The sequence below is a fragment of the Crotalus tigris genome, unplaced genomic scaffold, assembly GCF_016545835.1.
Source record: "Crotalus tigris isolate CLP2741 ecotype Arizona unplaced genomic scaffold, ASM1654583v1 scf7180000024397.1630199, whole genome shotgun sequence".
Taxonomy (NCBI): domain Eukaryota; kingdom Metazoa; phylum Chordata; class Lepidosauria; order Squamata; family Viperidae; genus Crotalus; species Crotalus tigris.
In genome coordinates, this window is record NW_024100565.1 from 1,158,301 (window position 1) to 1,178,934 (window position 20,634).

The following is a 20,634-nucleotide window of genomic DNA, read 5'->3' on the forward strand; positions in this document are numbered from 1 at the left end:
GGACCCCATTTGGGGTCGAATGACCATTTCACGGGGGTCGCCAAACAATGCAGTCCGCCATTTTTCCCCCCTTTTCCTTAGCTGTGCTACTCCCTTTTATTTTATTGGCTTTTGAAAGCCAATAGAATAAAATCTCTTGAATAGAGTCTAATTCTATTGGCTTTCAAAAGCCAATAGGAATTGTCCAGGCTGTCTCTGCCCTGCTGAGCCCGCCAAAAGTCCCATTCTGCAAACGGTGCTGCACCAGTTGAGTAGTCCTCGACTTACGATTAGTTGGGGGGTCGCGGCATTAAAAAGGTTGAGAACCACTGATCTATACCCAATATGAAATATTTGATGATACAACAGAGACCATGTAAAACTGCCCAATACAGAATCCAGGCTTGGGAATCAGAGCACTGGCTATTTCAAGCACTTCTTGCCTCTTACGTAAGCTACCACTATTTTCCTAATTCAAAGGATAACTACAATTGCTCTGTTACATCTGCTTTGCTAATCAGAGCATGAAAACCAAACCCTGAGCAAAGTTTCCTCCCTGCTGACGATGCTAGTTACTCATCCAATTGTAGTTCTTCAACAAATGGCTATCTGTGAATTCACACAGGCTAGTTATGCACCAGTTAAATAAAGCCCTATCTGGAATCTTCCACAACTGTTGTTTAGCAGGAGTTCCATACTCGTGCCTACCACAAAATTTAATCTAATTTCTGATTGGCAAGGTAGATCCAAAAGAACAGTCATGAACTGCAGATTGTATGAATTTACAGACAACCAAAGAAGTGAAGCTACACATAATTAACCAGGTCTTTGTTGTGTTCTCTGGGATTCACATAAATAGGTGAGTTATGCTGACCAAACCGAATATGGCTTTTCCAAAGGCTGCAACTCTCTGGGAATGGAGATAAAAGTGCAGGATGAAAGTGGACAGCTTAGCCCATAAAGTCATCAAGCAGATGGTGTTGCGTTTGTAGAGAGAGCATGAATCAGAAAAGGGAATGGCAATTTGGCCATCTCATAGTTGTTCTGTCCCAGCCTACATGAGTCCTTGTTATGCTCACAAGGAGAAACCCCTCTTCCAAGAAACAGGCAGGAACTTCAAGAAAAAACCAACCCCTTTTATTCTCACAGACCTGAGTCAATGTCCAAGGCAAACAAACAGTCTACAGAAACTCGATCCTCAACATGAACGGTTGCCTTCAGCAACCAGCACCTCCCACACCTTCGCTTTTCTTGCCTGCGCTTTCGTGCATCCTGGATCTGTCCCAACTGTTCTTCATCACTGTCCAACTCAGGCTTCCAGCACAGCTGTGTCTCATCCTGAGAGTGAATAGAGGGGCTAGGCTCCTCGTCCAACTCTAAGTCTTGGAGCTACTCAGAGCCTTCTTCTGACTCTAATGTCACTCCACGGCCCTCCTTCTCATCTGATTCCTCAGACTCAGCTGCTGGATCCACTGACTGGCGAGGAATCACAACACTAGTCCGCACCGCAGGACCCTTCCCCCGGGTCTGCTGGGCCAGATGCGGTCGTGAAGGGAACTGTTCGTGGAACGCTGTCACCAAGGCAGGAGCATGGACAGTGGTCGCATCTTCCCAGGTGAACTCCTCCGGTCCATAGCCCTTCCACTCAATCAAATATTGAAATCGCCCTTTCAGCCAACGGGAGTCTCGAATACTGGTGTCCTCATACTCGGGAGCGCTGTCTCCGTTATGTTGTTCCGGTGGGGGATGTTTTGATTGTCGGAGTGGACATGCCAGCTGTTCTGGGACCAACAGAGACCGGATGTACCCGTAGCGACCGTGGCAAAGTTAACTGATAAGCGACCGGGTTGATGACAGTTTTGATAGGGAATGGTTCTAAGTACCAGTGGTCTAGTTTCTTGGCAGGCCAGTTTGATGGCAGGTTCCTGGTTGACAGCCATACCCGATCTCTCACCGTTAATGTAGGCATATCTTGCCTCGACCAATCGGCAACCTTCTTGTAATCCACCTTGGCCTTATCTAATTGTCGCTGTACCAATTGATGGATAGTACGTAACTTGGTTAGATATTTGTTAGCTGCAGGAACTGGTGTGTCGAGCTGCGAGAGGGGAAAAAGCTGGGGATGATACTCCACATTGGCCAGAAACAGTGTCATATGCATGGAGGTGTGCTGTGAGTTGTTGAACACGAACTTGGCTACCACAAGATAGTCCAACCAATTATCCTGTTGCTGATTCACATAACAGCGCAGGTATTGTTCTAGGATTCCGATTACTTTCTCAGTCCTGATTGGCAGATTTTTACATCTAGGGCCTTCATCAACCTCTTCCAGAAACGGGCCGTAAATTGAGCCTCTCTATCTGAAACAGCAGCCGGAAAACCTGCTGGACAAACATGCGAATGGTGGCACAGGCTGACAGCAAGCCACGGCAAGGAATGAAATGCGCCATCTTGGTCAGCATGTCTACCACAAATACCGTTGTGAAGCCAGAAGATGGGGACAAGTCATGGACACTGCCCCTCAGGGTCTTTCAGGCATCGGCAAGGGCTGAAGTAGACCTGGTGGGGCCCCCGTCGCTGACTTGGCCTGCCTACACTGTACACAAGATGTGATGTAGGCCTGGACGTATTCGGGGCCACCAGAATGTACGGGAGACCAAGTTCAGTGTCTTGAACAGACCAAAATACCCCACTGCCAGATTATCATGACATTGGCTGAGAATGAGCTCTCTGAGTGGCCCTCCTGGAACATAGAGCTGATCACGATATTTTAGAAGTCCATCTGTGACGGTCCATGGGGAGTCTGGCTCCAAATCCTCCCTTTGCTGAGCCACCCACGGATCATGTTGTTGTGCTGCCCGAATCCGAGCCCATATATCTATTGGCTCCCAAGCTGCAGAGAAAGACTCTATGGGGAGAAATGTCCTGAGCAGAAGCTTGTTTTCTGTACGGGAATATTCTGGCTTCCTTGACAGACCGCTTGGTATGTAGGTAATATAGAAATTGAACCTAGCGAAGAAGAGAGACCACCGAATCTGTCATTGGTTCAATTTCCGGGCGGTCTGCAAGCTTTCCAGATTCTTGTGGTCCGTCCGGACTTCAATTTGATGCTGAGCCCCTTCCAAATGATGCCTCCAGGACTCAAATGCCACTTTGATGGCCAGCAGCTCCTCCTCCCAGATGGTGTAGTTGCGCTCAACCGGATTCAGTTTCTGTGCATAGTATGTGCAAGGGAAGAGGGCACTGCCGGGCGCATTAGCCTGGAGTAACACCGCTCCAATGGCAATGTCGGAGGCATCTGCCTCCATGACAAACGGCCGTTGCGGGTCAGGATGTTTCAAGATGGGTTCTTCATGAAGGCTTCCTTTAAAGCCTGGAAAGCCTATTGCTCCAGGATATCCCAATGAAACCAGGTCTTTTTCTGCAGGAGCCGAGTGAGGGGCGTAGTCATGGAAGCAAAACCGGGGATGAAGGTTCTATAGTAGTTGGCCAACCCAAGGAGTCGCTAGACATCTTTAATGCAACGTGGGGGTTGCCAACCACGCAGAGACTCGACCTTGCTCGGCTCCATGGCAATGCCCTCAGGAGAAATGCGATGACCTAGGAAATCAATGGTCATTTGATAGAATTGGCATTTCTTCAGTTTGGCATACAAACGATGATCTTGGAGCCGTTGCAGGACCTGACGGAGATGCTGGTGCGTCTCCCGCGAAAGGGAGTAGATCAGAATGTCATCCAAATAGATCATGACAAACTGATCTAACAGATCTCGGAATATGTCGTTCATGAAGTGTTGAAAAACTGCAGGGGCACTGGTCAGCCCAAACGGCATCACTGTATACTCAAAGTGCCCGCACCGGATGCCAAACGCTGTCTTCCACTCATCACTCAACCGAATCCTAATGAGATTGTAGGCTCCTCTCAAGTCCAATTTTGTGAAGATTTTTGCCTCCTGGAGCCGTTTTAGAAGTTCGGAGATGAGGGGCAGCGGGTATCGATTACATACCATAATGACGTTTAATTTTCAATAGTCACAGCAAAGCCTCAATTCTCCTGACTTCTTTTTTACAAAGAGCACTGGTGCAGACAATGGTGAAGACGAGGGCCGAATAAAACCCCCAAGTCAAATTTTTGTCCAGAAAGTCCCACAACGCAGCCTACTCAGGGTCCCACTGGGAAAGGCGCATCAGGAACTAAGTCGATGGGGGGGGAGACAATTTATCCGCCTCAGTCTCGTTGAACACATCAGCATAAGTTGCCAGTTCGGAGGGCAGGGAGACCCCTGGGGGACTCACTACCTGGCCGGCATAGACTTGGTGGGTGTGGTCCACACACTGTAAAGTTGGAAAGGTGACCAAGTTCTGGGACCAATAAATCTGCGGATCATGCGCCTGGAGCCACGCTAATCCCAAGACCACGGGGAAATGCAGGTCAGAGGTTATGTAAAACTGAATAGCCTCCTCATGCGAGCTGATGGCCATACCAAACAGTTGCGTGGCAGCCTTAATTGGCCCGGATAGGAGTACTTGGCCATCAATAGTCTCTACTAACAGAGGCAGTTCCACTGGGCATTGGGGAACAGCCCATATGGCCACAAATTCTGCGTCCATAAAGTTTGTGGTGGCCCCAGAGTTGACCAGAGCATGTACCGGAATCCCCTGTGGCTTCCCGGGGAGGATCAAGCGTGCTGCCAGTATCAAATGCCATGGAGGTCCGAGTGCAGCATCCGAAGGATGGACATTGCTCGGTGCTGGGGGAAGCCCAACCCAAAACGTCTTTTAGGTTGGGCTCAGGGCATTTCCCGACAGATAAGGTTGCTTTTGCGGGGCAGGGCTTGGTAGCTGACGCCGCTTGTCACTTCTTGGGGCAGAAGGCGGCCAAATGTCCAGGGTCCCCACAGTAGAAACACAACCCCCCCAAACGTTGTCTATTCATTTCTGCCACTGATAAGCGAGGTCTGGCAGCACCTAACTGCATAGGCTCCTCCCGCAGAACCGGAGTCTCACGCACAACTGGGGCTGCCTGGGTCTCTGGGGTGGCACGACAACTCCTACGCTGCTGCAGCCAAGTGTCGATCTGCAAACAGAGATGGATCAACCCATTGAGATCTAGGGGAACATCGACACGGGCCAGCTCGTCCAACAGCTTCTCTGACAAGCATCTATGAGTGCAGCTTCGTTCCAGATTGAATCAGCTGAAACTGGCTAAGCAGCTGAAACTCATTGATATATCCCTGTAAAGGGTGTCAGCCCTGCCTCAGAGCTTTCAGGCGTCAGGTAGCGGTCTGCATCTTAATGGGGGTCCTCATACATAAGACGCATATAGTCAAAAAAAACCCAAAAGTATCCAACCATGGACTAGGCTGGGCTAGCAGGGGTGTGCCCCATGAGCTGCAGCACCAGAGAGGAGGCTGATCATAAACCCCACTTTATCATGGTCAGTGGGGAAGACAGCCGCTCTTAGGCTGATAAAGGGCTGGCATTGGCCCAACAAAGCTGGAAACATCTCTGGAGTATCATCGAATTTGTCAGGCACTACGAATGGACACTTCCTTCAGGGTTGTGGAGCAGCAGGAGCGGAGGCTTGAAGCTGAGCAACTTGCCAGCAAAGCCAGTGCTGGGAGAGCTGGGCATTCTCCGCATGTAACTGCTCCATGGTAATAGGGGATAGAAGGCCGAAGGAAACTGTTCTGTCCCAGCCTATGTGAGTCCTTGTTATGCTCATAAGGAGAAACCCCTCTTCCAAGAAACAGGAAGGAACCGCAAGAAAAAAACCAACCCCTTTTATTCTTACAGACCTGAGTCAATGTCCAAGGCAAACAAACACAGTCCACAGAAAGTCGATCCTCGACACGAACGGTTGCCTTTGGCAACCAGCACCTCCCACACCTTCCCTTTCATAATTCAGCCAAGGCGTGGCTTCCTAATGCCTTCTCCTTTGCCCTTGGAGCCGCCTCACTGCATTCCTCTGTCCTACTCGCTTTTCTTGCCTGCGCTTTCGTGCATCCTGGATTTGTCCCAACTGTTCTTCATCACTGTCCAACTCAGGCTCCCAGCACAGCTGTGTCTCAGCCTAAGTGCGAGTAGAGGGGCCAGGCTCCTTGTCCAACTGTAAGTCTTGGAGCTCCTCAGAGCCTTCCTCTGACTCTAATGTCACTCCAGGCCCCTCCTCCTCCTCTGATTCCTCAGACTCAGCTGCCGGATCCACTGGCTGGCGAGGAATCACAACATTAGCTTCCCAAAATGTTTATGACAATACAGGGGGGCCGGGGGGGAGGGAGAAAGAGATATCAAACAAACAACCAAGGTAGGATCTGTAGACACCTACAGTGCATTCAGAAAGTATTCAGACCCTCTTCACTTTTATCAATTTTGTTATGCTGCAGCCTGATTCTACAGTTGCTGAAATTTATTTATTTATTTCTCATTAATCTACATTCAATACCCCATAATGACAAAGTGAAAGCAGAATTTTAGAAATGTCTGTACATTTTTAAAAAGAAAAAAAAAACCTGAAATATCACATTGGCATAAGTATTCAGACCGTTCACTCAATACTTTGTTGAAGCATCTCTGGCAGCAATTACAGCCTTGAGTCTTTTTGGGGTATGATGCGACAAGCTTTGCACACCTGCATTGGGGGATGTTCTGCCATTCTTCCTTGCAAATCCTCTGAAGCTCAGGTTGGATGGCGTGAAAATTCTTTTTCGCTTTGTTATTATGGTAATAATAGCAAATAATAATAAGTGTAGATTAATGAGAAAAAATGAATTTCAACCTGTAGAATCAGGCTGCAACATAACATAATTGACAAAAGCGAAGGGGGTCTCAATACTTTCTGAATGTATTGTATGTCTGATTATTTGCATCCCTCATTTCCTCTTCAGGGAATCTAAATTTTAATTTTCAAAAATTCCTTTAAATTGTAACTTCCAGAAACAAGATTTCTATATTTTTCCTCTTGCCTTTTACAGTATCAAGTACATTTTAAACAAAGTAATGTTTTTTAAAAAACATACCTCTATATCTTGTATTATCTTTGGATACAGTGACCTATAAAATGAATTAGGAGGGCCATCGGTGGGTCTGTTTTTAAACAGGTACTGATCCCTGTAAAACAGTAAGAAGAAAGAGAGGTTTATATTTTCCATGCAGAAATAAAAAATGTTTGAATTGATTCTATGGATATCAGTGACATACTGACATTGTAAAGCCATCTCCGAATTCTGAATACCACTAACTTAATTAATTCTGTTACGCTGCTTGAAAAATTAGTCACACTGATTGCCCTCCAATGAACCTACCACCAAGTTTAACATTCTTACCTTATTCTGTGTTTTTTATTCTTATTTTATAAAATCTCCATTCTAAAAAGCAACACCCAAAGAGCCGAACTGAGAATTCAATTGTCCACATTTTTCTTTTAGTTAAATCCGCACATAGAATTAAAACTTTAAAAAGTTCTCCTTTTGATTCTGTTCCCACACCTGTAAAACTATTATTGCCCTAGGGCAGGGGTAGGCAACCTTGGTTCTTTTATGACTCCTGGACTTCAACTCCCAGAATTCCTGAGCCAGCATGGAAACCTCTCCCTTTCCCCTCAGCATGGCTGGCTCAGGAATTCTGGGAGTTGAAGTCCACGAGTCATAAAAGAGCCAAGGTTGCCTACCCCTGCCCTAGAGAGAAATTGGCTTGGGTAGCTGAATGCAATTGGAGATGTATTCTCAGCTCCCTGAGGCTTAGACACTGCTTTCCATGTCGTTAACACAGAGGGCAGCATGGAAGGCTATGCATGTTCTTTCTGTAATTAAATACTAATAGTTCTGTTGCCTACAAAATACAAAGCCCCCTCCCCGCATTGACTTTATTAGCAGACCTCAATGAAATACGCACTCAAAGAAGACGATCAAAGCCAAATCAAGAAGCAAAAAGACAGAGAAAAAAACTGGAGTACATACTTCTTAACTAAGAATTGCATTGCATTGTCTTCTACCTTTACCACCATTACTGCCCAATCAGACCAGGTGTGCTCAATACATTAGAGAGGTATTTCCGTTCCTAAGGAGGAAGAATTGTTTATTCCTTTTGCACAGATACGTACCAGCACCTCCTTTCTGAGAGCCCCTTCCAGAGTGGATCAGTTCGTACCATTCTCTCAATAAGCTTCTTCCAAAGCATTCCTTCTGAAATAACCCGCTGCCATTCCTTACAAACCAATTCAGCTGCACAGAGTGATCTGGCATCTAGGTAGGAGAGGATATTTTCTGCTATGTGATCTAAGCCTTGTTCTATAGAGAGAGACAGAGAGAGAGAAGAATTGCCAATCCTTGTGAAACAAACACTTTAAAATCTGCAATGCTTTTCAAACCGTGAAACTGTTGGAATTTGGGGTTGCAGATAAATGCCATGTCATGCACATAAAGTACTCCACAGAATGCTATGATTCAATATTATAAAGAACTGACGGTGCCTCCACCCCCAAATAAGATCTTTTTGGACCCCTGCGTGTTACCTGAAATATATGTGTGGCTGGGAACCAGAGAGCTGCTTTAAACACGATTAAAGGAAAAAAATGTTCATTATTTTTTTTCTGATGATATTTGGCTCACAATTTTCAGCCACTTTTTTAACATGTGATTTGTTGAATGAATATAGTAGCTGGACTGGAGTACCACATTAAAATACCAGTGCATAAAATGAAAAGTCACACTGGGCTTTGTTTAGCATGCTGGGAAATGCTCTCCAAAGCTGATCAAGGCCAACTCCCAAAATAGGCCTGATTTTTTGGGGGGGAGGGGGGAGTAATTAAGGATTGGGTATCTTAGACTCCCCAAAGTCTCCCCACCTTTTTTTTTTTTTTTTTGGCCTGCTGATTCTTGGGAGAGCTGGGATTACCCTCCAAAAGCTGCCGATGACTGCACCTTTTCTACCCTATGCGCTAAGCTGTAATAAAATAGTTGATATATTATACTAAGCCAAAAGCAAAGAACATAACACATGGAGCACCACTGCACAGTTCTCTGAATCTTGGCCTTTTATTTTTTAAGCACATGGGTTTTACCAAGTAGGGGAAAAGTTATTATCAAAAATGAACCCAATTGTTTATTATTTAAAAAAACCTTACATCCTTTATTTATAACTAGAATAATCTGTGATACAGATTCTTAATTTGTTATAAAAATATGTTTTGCTACATCATGGTTTTCCTACAGAAATGACAAAGATAACAAGCATTTAGGTCAAAAGTCAAGGAATCTCTGTTAGAAGGGCTTGCATTGCAAAATTAACATTTCAGAGCACGCACGCGCAAACACACACACACACACACACTGCAACCAAGTAATCACATTTTGAATTGCTGTGTGGTTCAATCCAATACTAAACATGCCAATCTCAAACATTAATTGGGCAAGGGCACTGATCAAACAAAAAGCAGCTCCTAAAGTGCTCTCAGAATCCATTCCTAGAAATACTGTAATAAGGCGTGATCCCAACACTATTCAATGAAGATACAGGTGAATGTTTGCCTTACAGCAGTAGTGGCAAACCTATGGCACACATGCCAAAGGCGGCACTCGGAGCCCTCTCTGTGGGTACATGTGCCGTTGTTTCTGCCTTGCCTCCCCCCACGACCCCCTCAACAGCAACCCCCCTGGAGGAGAGTCGGCCCCGAGCGTGGCCCACACGGAGGAGGGCAGCCAAGGACATGGCAGCCAGGCAGCGTAGACAAGACTCTGCCCTCATGTCCCATCCCGCACAGTTGATACTGCGGGGTGCGGGCAGAGGGCATGGCCGCCATGGTGCTGCTGGGCTGCCTGGGCAATCTGCGGTGGGCCCTGGAGGTGGTGAGTGGGGGTGGGGTGGGGCGGGGGGTGGAATGGGGACGGGGCCAGTTTTTGGGCACTCGGCCTCTAAAAGGTTCGCCCTCACTGCCTTTTAGAGCATTATTCCTTGCCCAAATTTGCCAGGACAAATAAATCCTGCATTAATCTTGGCCAGCATAAAACAGCTCTTGGGAGCTTTGCTTCTTTTCATCTGACTAAGGAGATCATTTAAAGCAGATCAATTTGGCTGCTAGTTCAAAAGGGATTTATAGCTTTAGCTGCATGAACGTTAGAATTCATGTTTATTACCCTGGGCTCCAAAACAAGCATTTGATCAAAGAATTATATATCCCTTTAAAAAAGGCGGGCAATTTATGATCCATAGGACCCCACAAAAACCTTAGATCACAGAGTCAATATCTGGCAGCAAAATGTCAAATTTTCAGCAATGCCATTCTCTCTCTACCATCTATATAGGCTGAGAAGGGGCGTTGTCTTACCTGAACGCCTTTTCTCAGCAGGATGATGTAGAGTCCAATGGATGGGTTCTATGACAGTCTTCCTGCCCGGCAGACTGGGTAAAAACTTTGGCCACACCCTTCCTTTGGGCGTGACCCCAGTTTTGACTTAGGCGAGAAACTTTGTTGGAATTAATACTGTAGCTCTTTATCTTATACCTGCCTAGACCTAATAGCTGGGTGGGCTTGGACTCTACATCATCCTGCTGAGAAAAGGCATTCAGGTAAGACAACGCCCCTTCTCCAGCAGGATGGCTGTAGAGTCCAATGGATGGGACATACCAAAGCCCTCATGTCCCCCTGGGAGGGAATGTCTAGGCCACCGAATCCTGAGCAGATACGACTTGCTGTAGCACTCTTCTACCAAAGGCAGCATCTGCTGCGGCAAAGGAGTCTAAACGGTAATGCCGAATGAAGACAGAAGGCGAAGACCAAGTTGCGGCCTTGCAAATTTTTTCTACCGACGCTTGTGTCAGCCACGCTGCAGATGTGGCTGCGCTCCGTGTTGAATGGGCAGTCACATGTGTGGGTACTGGCAGTTCCTGCGAGACGTAGGCTTGGGCTATGCAGGCTCTGATCCACCTACCTATGATAGAAGAAGACACCTTCTTTCCCATAGTTGATGGTTGAAAGGAAACAAATAACGCTTCCGTCTTGCGGAAGGCCGAAGTGCGTTTCACGTAGAAACACAGCGCTCTACGCACGTCCAGCTTGTGCCATCTCTGCTCTAGCCTATGTTTGAGTTTTGGGCAGAAATCAGGAAGAGTCAGTTCCTGAGATCTGTGGAAGATGCTGTTTACCTTCGGAATGAAAGCCGGATCTGGTCTAAGAACGACCTTGTCCTTGAAGAAGGTACACAGATCCTTCCTTACTGACAGTGCTGCTAGTTCTGAAATTCTCCTTGCTGAAGTAATTGCCATAAGGAAGGCTACCTTCAGCGATAGGTGATGAAGAGAACATGATTCAAGAGGCTCAAAGGGTGCTGATGTCAAGGCTAGAAGAACTTTAGGCAAGTTCCAAGACGGGTACCTGTGTATGACGGGAGGTTTTGTGTTGGTCGCCCCTTTTAAAAAGGCGCTAATCGCTGGATGCTGCGCTAGGGAGGTTAAGTTGTTACAGGAGAGTACAGTTGAGAGGGCCGATACCTGTCTGCGAATAGTGTTGACTGATAGGCCTTTATTAAGACCCTCCAAGAGATAATCTAGGATATTGGGGATAGATACTGCGGCTGGATCTAGGCGAAGAGGGACGCACCACCTGCAAAAACCTTTCCATGTAGCATCGTAAATCCTGTTAGTGGACGATCGTCGTGACGCTTGTATGATCGATATCACCCCTGCCAAGTAAGATTGCTTGGCTAAACTTTGCCGCTCAAACGGCTAGTTGTAGCCACTGGGGATCTGGGTGCAAGAACTTGCCCTGGCTGAGACTTACTCTGTCCGGGGGAATCCTCCATGGGGGTGATATCGAAAGGTCCACAAGGTCGGCAAACCACGGGCGCTGTGGCCAATGCGGGGCAATGCAGATTACCTCTGCGCCTTCCAGGATCAACTTGCGTATGGTTGCCGGTATTAAGGGCAGCGGTGGAAAGGCGTACAGGAGTTGCGCCGGCCACCGATACCTGAGAGCATCTGTTCCCTCCGACCCCGGAGACGGGAATCTGGAGAAGAACCTGGGGAGTTGTGTGTTCTTGGGGTTGGCAAATAGGTCCAGATGCGATTGTCCGAACCTCCTGGAGATCTCCTCGAACAGAGCCGGATCCAGACGCCATTCCGACTGGTCCATCTTGGCTCTGCTCAGGGAGTCTGCCTGGGTATTTGTCTCCCCTGAGATGTGTTCCGCTCTGATGGAACTCACGTTGGTTTCTGCCCACCGAGCCAGAGCTAATGCCTCCTTCATTAGTTCCGCTGATCGCGTTCCCCCCTCCTTGTTTACATGTGCCTTGGCTGCTACATTGTCTGTTAATACGAGGACGTGTCTTCTTGTTACTAGGTGGGAGAAATGACGTAGAGCCAGGTGGATGGCCCGAAGCTCTAGCCAGTTGATGCTGTGTGAAAGGTCCTTCTGGTCCCACTGGCCCTGTGCTATCTGGGTTCCCAGATGGGCTCCCCATCCGAACAGGCTCGCGTCTGTCGTGAGCGTGACCCTGTTCGGCTCCCTGAATATACTCCCCTTGAGTATCATGGGGGATATCCACCATTTCAGTGATCTCCTCACCTGTACTGGTACCAAGACCTTCCTGTTGGAGGTACTGAGATTCCTCCTCTGGTAGGGTAGGAGGAACCACTGCAACTCCCTCGAGTGGAGCCTTGCCCATGGGACAATGCCCATGCAAGATATCATCTTTCCCAGGAGTTTCGAGAGCTGTATCAAGGGCACTCTCCTGATTCTCTGAATTTGGTGAATTAGCTTGGCAATGCTAGTCTGCCGCTCCTGGGAAAGGTATACCCTGCACTGCGACGAGTCTATCACTGCGCCTAGGTGCTGCAGTCTCCTTGAGGGAGTGAGATGGCTCTTGTCTATATTGACCGAGAATCCATGCCCTTGTAGGGTTCGGATTGTGGTCTTGAGGTCTGCCTTTGCTTGCTCCTGCGATCTGGACTGAATCAAGATGTCGTCCAGATAAAACTGTACGCGTACCGGCATCAGCCTGAGATGGGCCGCTATTACAGCTAGGATCTTGGTAAATACCCTTGGGGCTGAGGATAGCCCGAAGGGTAGGGCCCTGTATTGGTAATGCCGGCCCGCGTACGTAAATCTGAGGAATTTCCGGTAACTGGGGTGAATGGGGATGTGTAGGTACGCCTCCGTGAGATCTATTGAGGACAGGAGGTCGCCCTTCCTGACGCTGGCTAGGATGGATTTCAAGGACTGCATCTTGAACCTCCTGTAATTTACATAATGATTCAGGCCCTTCAGGTCCAATATTGCTCTCCACCCTCCGGATGTCTTCGGGATCACAAAGAGGATGGAATAGAATCCTCTTCCTTCTTCTCCCTTTGTTACTCTCTATGGCCTGGATTGACAGGAGGTGAGCTATGGCCGAGGTTACCAACCTTGCCTTGTGTACCTTTCTGGAGATGGGACATCTGATGAACCGGTTTGGTGGGGGAGAACAAAAGTCTAAGGTCAGGCCATGTCTGATCGTCTCCAAGACCCAGGCGTCGGTAGTGGTCTGCTCCCAGACCTCGGTGAAATTCCCTAACCGACCCCCTATGGGTGTGTCCTGTCTGGCGTCACTTGGTGCGCTTAAAGGATCTGCCTCCTGATCCCCTATATGGACGTCTGGACTGGAACTGGCCTCTGGCTCCCATGTTTTGGCGATCCTGGAGCCGATCCTGCCTCGGGTAGAAGGATCGTGAGCCTCTGGGCCAGTCCCAGGATTGCCCTGACCGAAAGGGCTGTCTCCAGTCCCAGGGGCTTCCTGGACGGAAGCCCTGCCTCCGGAACTCTTGATTGCCTCTCCTATCTAACTTCTTTGATGGGTGTACTAGAATCTTTCTCTTATCTCTGCCTTCACTGACATGTGGGTCCAGTATGGATCCAAATAATGCTCCACTGTATTTGGACGTTGAGAGACGCCACTTGGACCTCAGGTCTGTCTTCCAATTTTTGAGCCACAGTAGTCTACGCGAGGCCACTGTGGCCGCGATGGATCTTGCCGCGTACTTTGTTGCGTACAGCGAAGCGTCAGCCATGAATTGAGAGGCCGCGAGGATCTTGGCCAAGGTTTGTTGTATTCTGACCTGATCTGGAGGCACGGTGTTTTGCAGTTCCCTCAGCCACATAATACAGGCCCTCGCGAAGAATGATGATGAAGTAGCTGCTTTGGCCGCCCAGGCTGCAGCCATGTGTGAACGACGGAGGGAGTGTTCAAATTTCTTTTCTTCAGGTTTCAAGGCCTCCGCCATGTCTCCTGGAATCGCGGAGGTAGAAAATAATGAGATCAAGGGGTTATCTACCGTAGGAACCTCTAACATATCCGAGAAGGAGGGAGAGAGATTGAACAGCTTTCTTTCCAGGCTGTTGGGTGCCGGTGGGCTTGCAAGGGAAGACCATTGTTCCTCTACCGTGGTCAGGAAGACCTCAGGACAGGGAATGTACTTGTCCTGTGGGACTTTTTTGGCAAATAGAGGATTGGCCTCCTTGCTTGTAGAAGGCTTCTCTTTCTGTACTGATGTCAGGCTGACCGTAGAGACTGCCTTTATCAGAAGTGATTTGAGGAGCACTGGATCAAAGAGGCCAGAGCTCGTCGCCTGCTCAGGTGCGGTGCCCTCATCCTCCGAAAGGGGCATGTCTGACATATCCAGGTCTAATGAGTCGCCCTCTCCTATTTGAGAGGAAGTCTCAGAAATGTTAGTAGGGGGCGGCCTACTTCGTCCCTTATGGGGTGTGTGAAAGGCCACTTGCCCCTTAGAAGCCATGAACTGGGAAAAGGCATCCTGCATGAATGCCTGAAATTGTGCCGACCATATGTCCTCCTGCGCTCTGTCACTGGACGTGGCAACAGTGGGAGTATGGTCGGGTGAAGATGCTGGTGAGGAGGGATTGGAGGAATCCAACTGTTCAGTTTCCCCGGGAGGAGACCAAGTTTTGAGAACCTCCTGGGCAGTAGGTTCTGGGGTGGGTGCCACCAAAGGGACAGGGAAAACCATACTTGTCCCATTGGAACTGGACCTCTGTGCCCTGGTAAATTGTCGTTCTAGAGCCAAATGTCTCCTCAAGGCCTCTCGCTCAGCCATTTTAGATTGTCCCTTTTGAGTAAGGTGCTTTGTTTTAGCCTTCTTCTTCCCCCCCCACCTCCGGCTCAGAGGATCTGCGTTTTTGTTGTTGTTGTGGGGGGGGACAATTGGGGGACCTGCATGGCTGAATACGAGACATTGTCTGCCATTGTGCCAGGTACCCAGAGTAGGCAATACCTGGAGTGGGGAATTAGGGTACGCAGATCAGTCGCAGATAATTGGGACTGAAAGTCCTCCTCTGCACAGACAAACAATGGCCGGACAGACAGGATCCTTTGGACAAGAAGATCCTGTAAGGCGGTGACTAAAGGTCACAATAGGAACAGTTAGATAAAAATTATTCCTCCTCACCTCCTTACTTAGGTCCAGACCCAATATAGTCAATATTTCTCCCCAATCTGTGGCTGTGGCAACAGACCACGATCAGAAAAGGCAGTTCGTCTTTTTTCCCCTCTTCCTTCCTCTTGCCACAATGTATTGTAGGTAACCTCCGTCAGGCAATTTGTACAAAGGGATTCTTTCTTTATGAGCAAGGGAAACAGCTCCGGATGGTAGGCCCACCCACAAAGGAAAACGGCGGGTTAATCCGCTCGTTTAAAATGGCGAATGGGAGGAAGCCACGCCTCCCAATAGTAGCCGGTGGAAGCCACGAGGCTCAAAAAAATGGCGGATCCTAACTGCCGCTCTGAACTCCTTAATATCCTTCCAGCAAGAAGGGGATCGCCGGTTAGGTTGCTCTTTCGGCCTTAAAGGGGCTGGGCCTCTCCGCTCAGGAGAAGAACGGCGCCGTGGCTCTGCCGGCCGGTCAGAACTTCTCGCGCCGCTCAGCTGCTTCAATGCCGAGCGGCGCCGCGGCTCTGTTGGCCAATGGGGCTGTTATTTCCCGTGCCGCTCGGCTGTTTAGCGCCGAGCGGCGCCTCCGTCGGCCGAATGGAATCAAACCATCAAGCAATCAAACATCAATCAGCTGTTTGGCGGGCCGGAGATCGGCGAGCGATCCGGTGGCCGACCCGAGCCCCCCTGGCTAGCCGCCCTGCGGATACTCTCACCACTCCGACGATCCTGAATGGGTGTCCGGTAATGGCTCCGAGTTAGTTGCCAGTGATCCTAGCTTGCCAATTTAGAATGTGGAAGAGGAGATTGTCTTTTTTGGGTGAAATTCTTTCTTTTTCTAAGAGCTGATTCTCGCACTTCTACCAGGCTTCGAGACTGAGTCAAAACTGGGGTCACGCCCAAAGGAAGGGTGTGGCCAAAGTTTTTACCCAGTCTGCCGGGCAGGAAGGCTGTCATAGAACCCATCCATTGGACTCTACAGCCATCCTGCTGGAGAACTGAAGCCTCTACCTCCCATTCCCATTCTCAACCACTCTCCACATTACAGTCCTGATGCTTCAGGAGATGCCTTCACAGACTACTGTGATCCTCAAAACGTTTGGCTCCGATTTCCTCAAATAACTCAAATACCTAGGGTGGGGAGAAGGCATCAAAAATACCTTCGTAAACTTTAGTCAAGAAGTGTCATGGGATGAGTAGGGCAAGGCTAAAGTACTGTGAGAGTTAAATCTTATATAGTTATTGAAAAACAAGATCAGCACAAATCCAGCTATTGTTAAAACAAAGAAGAAAAGATAACTGGGCATAAGTATATTCTTATACAAAATCATTTTCTCATGTTTCCACAAAACATGGTCCTCAAAACAGACCATATGCTAAGCACTTTCTTTGTACCCGCATTTGCATGTATTAAAGTTTCTCCATCCACTTTCTCTCTCTCTCTTTTTTTTAGTAAACATCCCATCAAGCAACAAACGGTTATATACCTGCTCTAGGTTTTTTTTTGCCATTCATATTTAACATGCCGTCATTGATTCCATATTCTCTATCAAACACAATTGCCTTAGTCTTTGATATAGAGTTCAGATACCTATTACCTGCTGCATTGAAGGAATCATCGATTATTCATAAATAAAGTATCCATAAAGTATCCCATATAAAGATACATTGGGAATGTTCCTAGCATGTATTTTATTTATATACATGTAGTCCTTGTTTAGCAACTGCTTTTGATAGTGACTGTTCACAAATATGACAATAATAAACGATAGTAAAAAAAGTTATTCTGACATGCCCAAATTTCTGCGCCTGACAACATGCATGCCAGGGTGTTGCTAAATGAGATAACTTTGAATGCGATAGACAGCAGCAACTAACAATGTTCACAGTCTGTCTCTCTCTCTCTCTCTCTCTCTCTCTCTCTCTCTCTCTCTCTCTCTCTCTCTCTCTCTCTCTCTCCCTCCCTCCCTCCCTCCCTGTGTGTTTGTGTGTAAGAGAGAAAGAGACAGACAGACAATTCACAAGGACTGCTGTATTCAATTTATAAGCCGCTTCAATCATCTAAACCAGGGATGTCAAACTGCCGGCCCGCGTGCCAATTGCATCATACGGAGGCCGCGCCCACCCCAACAATGTAAAAAAAAGTTGCGATTCGCGAGTTTGATACCTGTGATCTAAAGCTACTCTAGGTGATGTACAACATAGGGCTCTGAAGCCTGATTACCCTTTTATATCTATAAGAAGGAAGATATAAACAGAAAGAGACAGATAGTCAGGTTCTGAGCTACCATCTTTTCTATACCTTCCCCCAAAGGGAAGAGTGAAGACCAGAACATTCAATGGCAACTTCTTGATGGGAGGGGGGGGGGAAATCACCACCAGTAGGACCATCTTGAATAGTAGTCCTCATTTAACGACCGTCATTGGAACTAGAATTTCTATTGTTAAGTGATATTTTCATTAGGCAAAACTTCATATAACCGCTTCACTTAGAGACAGCAGTTTCACCAGTCCTGGTAGAAGTTGTTAGGCCAGGGCTGTGCCACGTTTAGATGAGGACCTCATGCTTCTCCTGCCCTACCACACTTGCCTCTGCTTCAACTCCTCCCCCACCAATTTATCTCTCCCTATCTCTGCCCTTCTGGCCACCCTGAACTCCACTGCCTCCAACTGACTTTGCATCTTCTTCCTCCTGCTACAGATGAAACATGCTTAGCTTGGCCTGGCCTCTTGCAAGGCTTGCAAGACCTTCCAAAATAGACCATACCAACTTTAACTCCACATTACTGGAAAATTCTATAATTCAGGCCTATTCATTTTATCATGCTTCCCCCCCCCCTAAATCAACAATATGCTTTCTCACATTCATCGTTCATTCAGTCTTGGGGTCTGAATGGCCCCGTTACTTACCTTTATTTATTAAATTCATTATTTTATGCTAGATCCACAAGGAAGAATATCAGGGATCCGTTAAAACATATGACTTGATGCAAAATAACTACAAATTAAACAGCCCACACAAACATTTACATCCATTTATAGCTTTCTGATTATATAGGAAAAGACTGGGTGGAGGAAATCTGTGACTGTATTCTAAGATACTGGGAAAAATATGTTTGGTAACCCCCCCCCTCCTCTTTCTCTGTAACCAGCAGGCCAAACCCAAACTTGACACTTATGAGTCTAGGAACAGCCACAACTCTAGCAACATCATCTAAATCATGTGACACTATAGCTTGCCTGAAGTTTGAAACAAATGCCTTCGCCACTAACATGCTAACTGCAACTAACTTGACAAGAACAGTCTATGCAGACTAAACATTCTACTACAATTTTTTTTTGAAAAGTTCATATTGTAATTATCACTTTTTCCATTAAAAAGAAGCCAGAAACCACAAATATTTTCCATTTTATGTGTATGTAGACAGGTGCACTTTTCAGGAAGGATGGTAGCACGAGGAAACTAGCTGAACTATTCTCAGTTTATATAAAACTATCTTTTTTCAGAACGTTTTGTTTTTATGTTACAGTGAGTAGCCAATTATAAGATTAATTCAGAACAGCTGAGAGAATGAACTGTCACGGCCGTTTATATGTCCTTCAGGATTATGCAAACACCATCCCCCCCCCCACCCCACCTTCCCCATTTCTTTACCGGTAAGATTTTAAAAATTACAATTGAACATAATTTTTTCTAGGACGATTAGTGCTTGTTATTGGGGCTAGTAACATAATGCTTAAGATTACAAAATTAACCAAGTAAGCCAGAGAAGATGGAAACAGCTCTTCGAGCATAATGCATCTTTGTTTTGCACTGCAAATGGTTCCCCAAACAATGCACCCTTCTATAATTGCTCTAGAACACAGAAAGCAAAGCTTCTGTGGAATGGCTACGGGGGTGCCTATTTATTCAAAATATTTTCTATCTCCTTCCTGAAAAAACCACCTAGGACAGGGGTAGGCAATCTTGGCTCTTTTATGACTCGTGGACTTCAATTCCCAGAATTCCTGGATCAGGAATTGTGGGAGTTGAAGTCCACGAGCCATAAAAGAGCCAAGGTTGCCTACCCCTGTCCTAGGAGGTGGTATGGTGTGCAGGAATCCAAAAATAAAATGGTAACAAGAAAAATATCAAGGCTTGGACTTCTATTAATAGCAGCACTATTGGGGGGGGGGGAAATCTTTCACGTAAAACCTGACTTTAGCATTTTTCTAGGTAGCTTCCTTAGCAGCAATACGTAAGTAGTTTGGTATAGCTTTCTATCGCCTGGTCTTCCATCCTAATCAAGTATTAAAGAGGCCTGACCCAGCTTAGCTTCTGAGCCCAATAAGAGAGTTCTGTGCTGCAATTGGTTTTAGTCAAAAACAGCATTCAAACCTTAAAAAAATAGATATGTTCTACAGTTCGGAAGTAACATCGAGGAGACAATTTCCTGTGTTTCCAGTAAAGAAGTTTATACTTGCCACAAAGCCCACCCACCCCCCCAAAATTGAGAGTTAATAATAGAAAATGCTTGCGATCAATGTGTTCCAAATACTTTAATAGGGAATTAAATGTTTGAATAACTAAAAATTAAATAATACTAATGGCAACATGGGCAAAGTAGCCCCCAAACTATCAAGAGTTAGTGTGTGTGTGTGTGTGTGTGTGTGTGTGTGTGTGTGTTCATTGCCTGAACAAATGAGTTCTCCTGATGTAGGGAGAAAATCACAAAGAAGGACTTTTTAGAAAAAAGAAATACCACTAAAATAGCACTGAAATATTGACAGTAACAGGTCAGTTAAGTAAGCCCCCAGGAAGCCATGTTCTACAGCAGTGTTTCCCAAACTTGACAATTTTAAGGCATGAGGACTTCAACTCCCAGAATTCCACAGCCAGCAACGCTGGCTGTGGAATTCTGGGAGTTGAAGTCCACATGCCTTAAAATTGTCAAGTTTGGGAAACACTGTTCTACAGCCTCTGTGGAACGAGGAGGGACTGTAGGAGACCTGTAGGTTTGCCCATCAGAGGCTTGGCGACAAATATGGCACGAGATGTAATTCTTGACTTCTACTCCGACCCAAGGCCAGCAGAAGTCACGAGGAGGATTGTAAAAACATAGTTCCCAAGGCACAATTAGAGACCTCAGTCTGTAAAGTGGTAGGCAGAAAATGGATGGAGACAGACTGAAATGGATTGTCAGTTTGGATTGAAAGCTCACTTAAAGGGGATATCCTTCTTCATGAACAAGCCAACAGT

At 46.9% G+C, this 20,634-nt stretch overlaps 1 protein-coding gene across 7 annotated transcripts in view; it reads right to left on the reverse strand.

Annotated features, from left to right (window-relative positions):
* Nucleotides 1-20,634, reverse strand: part of FBXW11 (F-box and WD repeat domain containing 11) — a 105,035-nt gene that overhangs the window by 12,481 nt on the left and 71,920 nt on the right. For all 7 annotated transcript variants that reach the window (XM_039329452.1, XM_039329451.1, XM_039329456.1 and 4 more), the window contains 2 exons: nucleotides 8,080-8,266; nucleotides 6,998-7,088 (listed from right to left, as the gene is read on the reverse strand). In XM_039329452.1, the coding sequence (XP_039185386.1) occupies nucleotides 6,998-7,088; nucleotides 8,080-8,266 (278 nt within the window). The remainder of the gene's footprint in view (nucleotides 1-6,997; nucleotides 7,089-8,079; nucleotides 8,267-20,634) is intronic.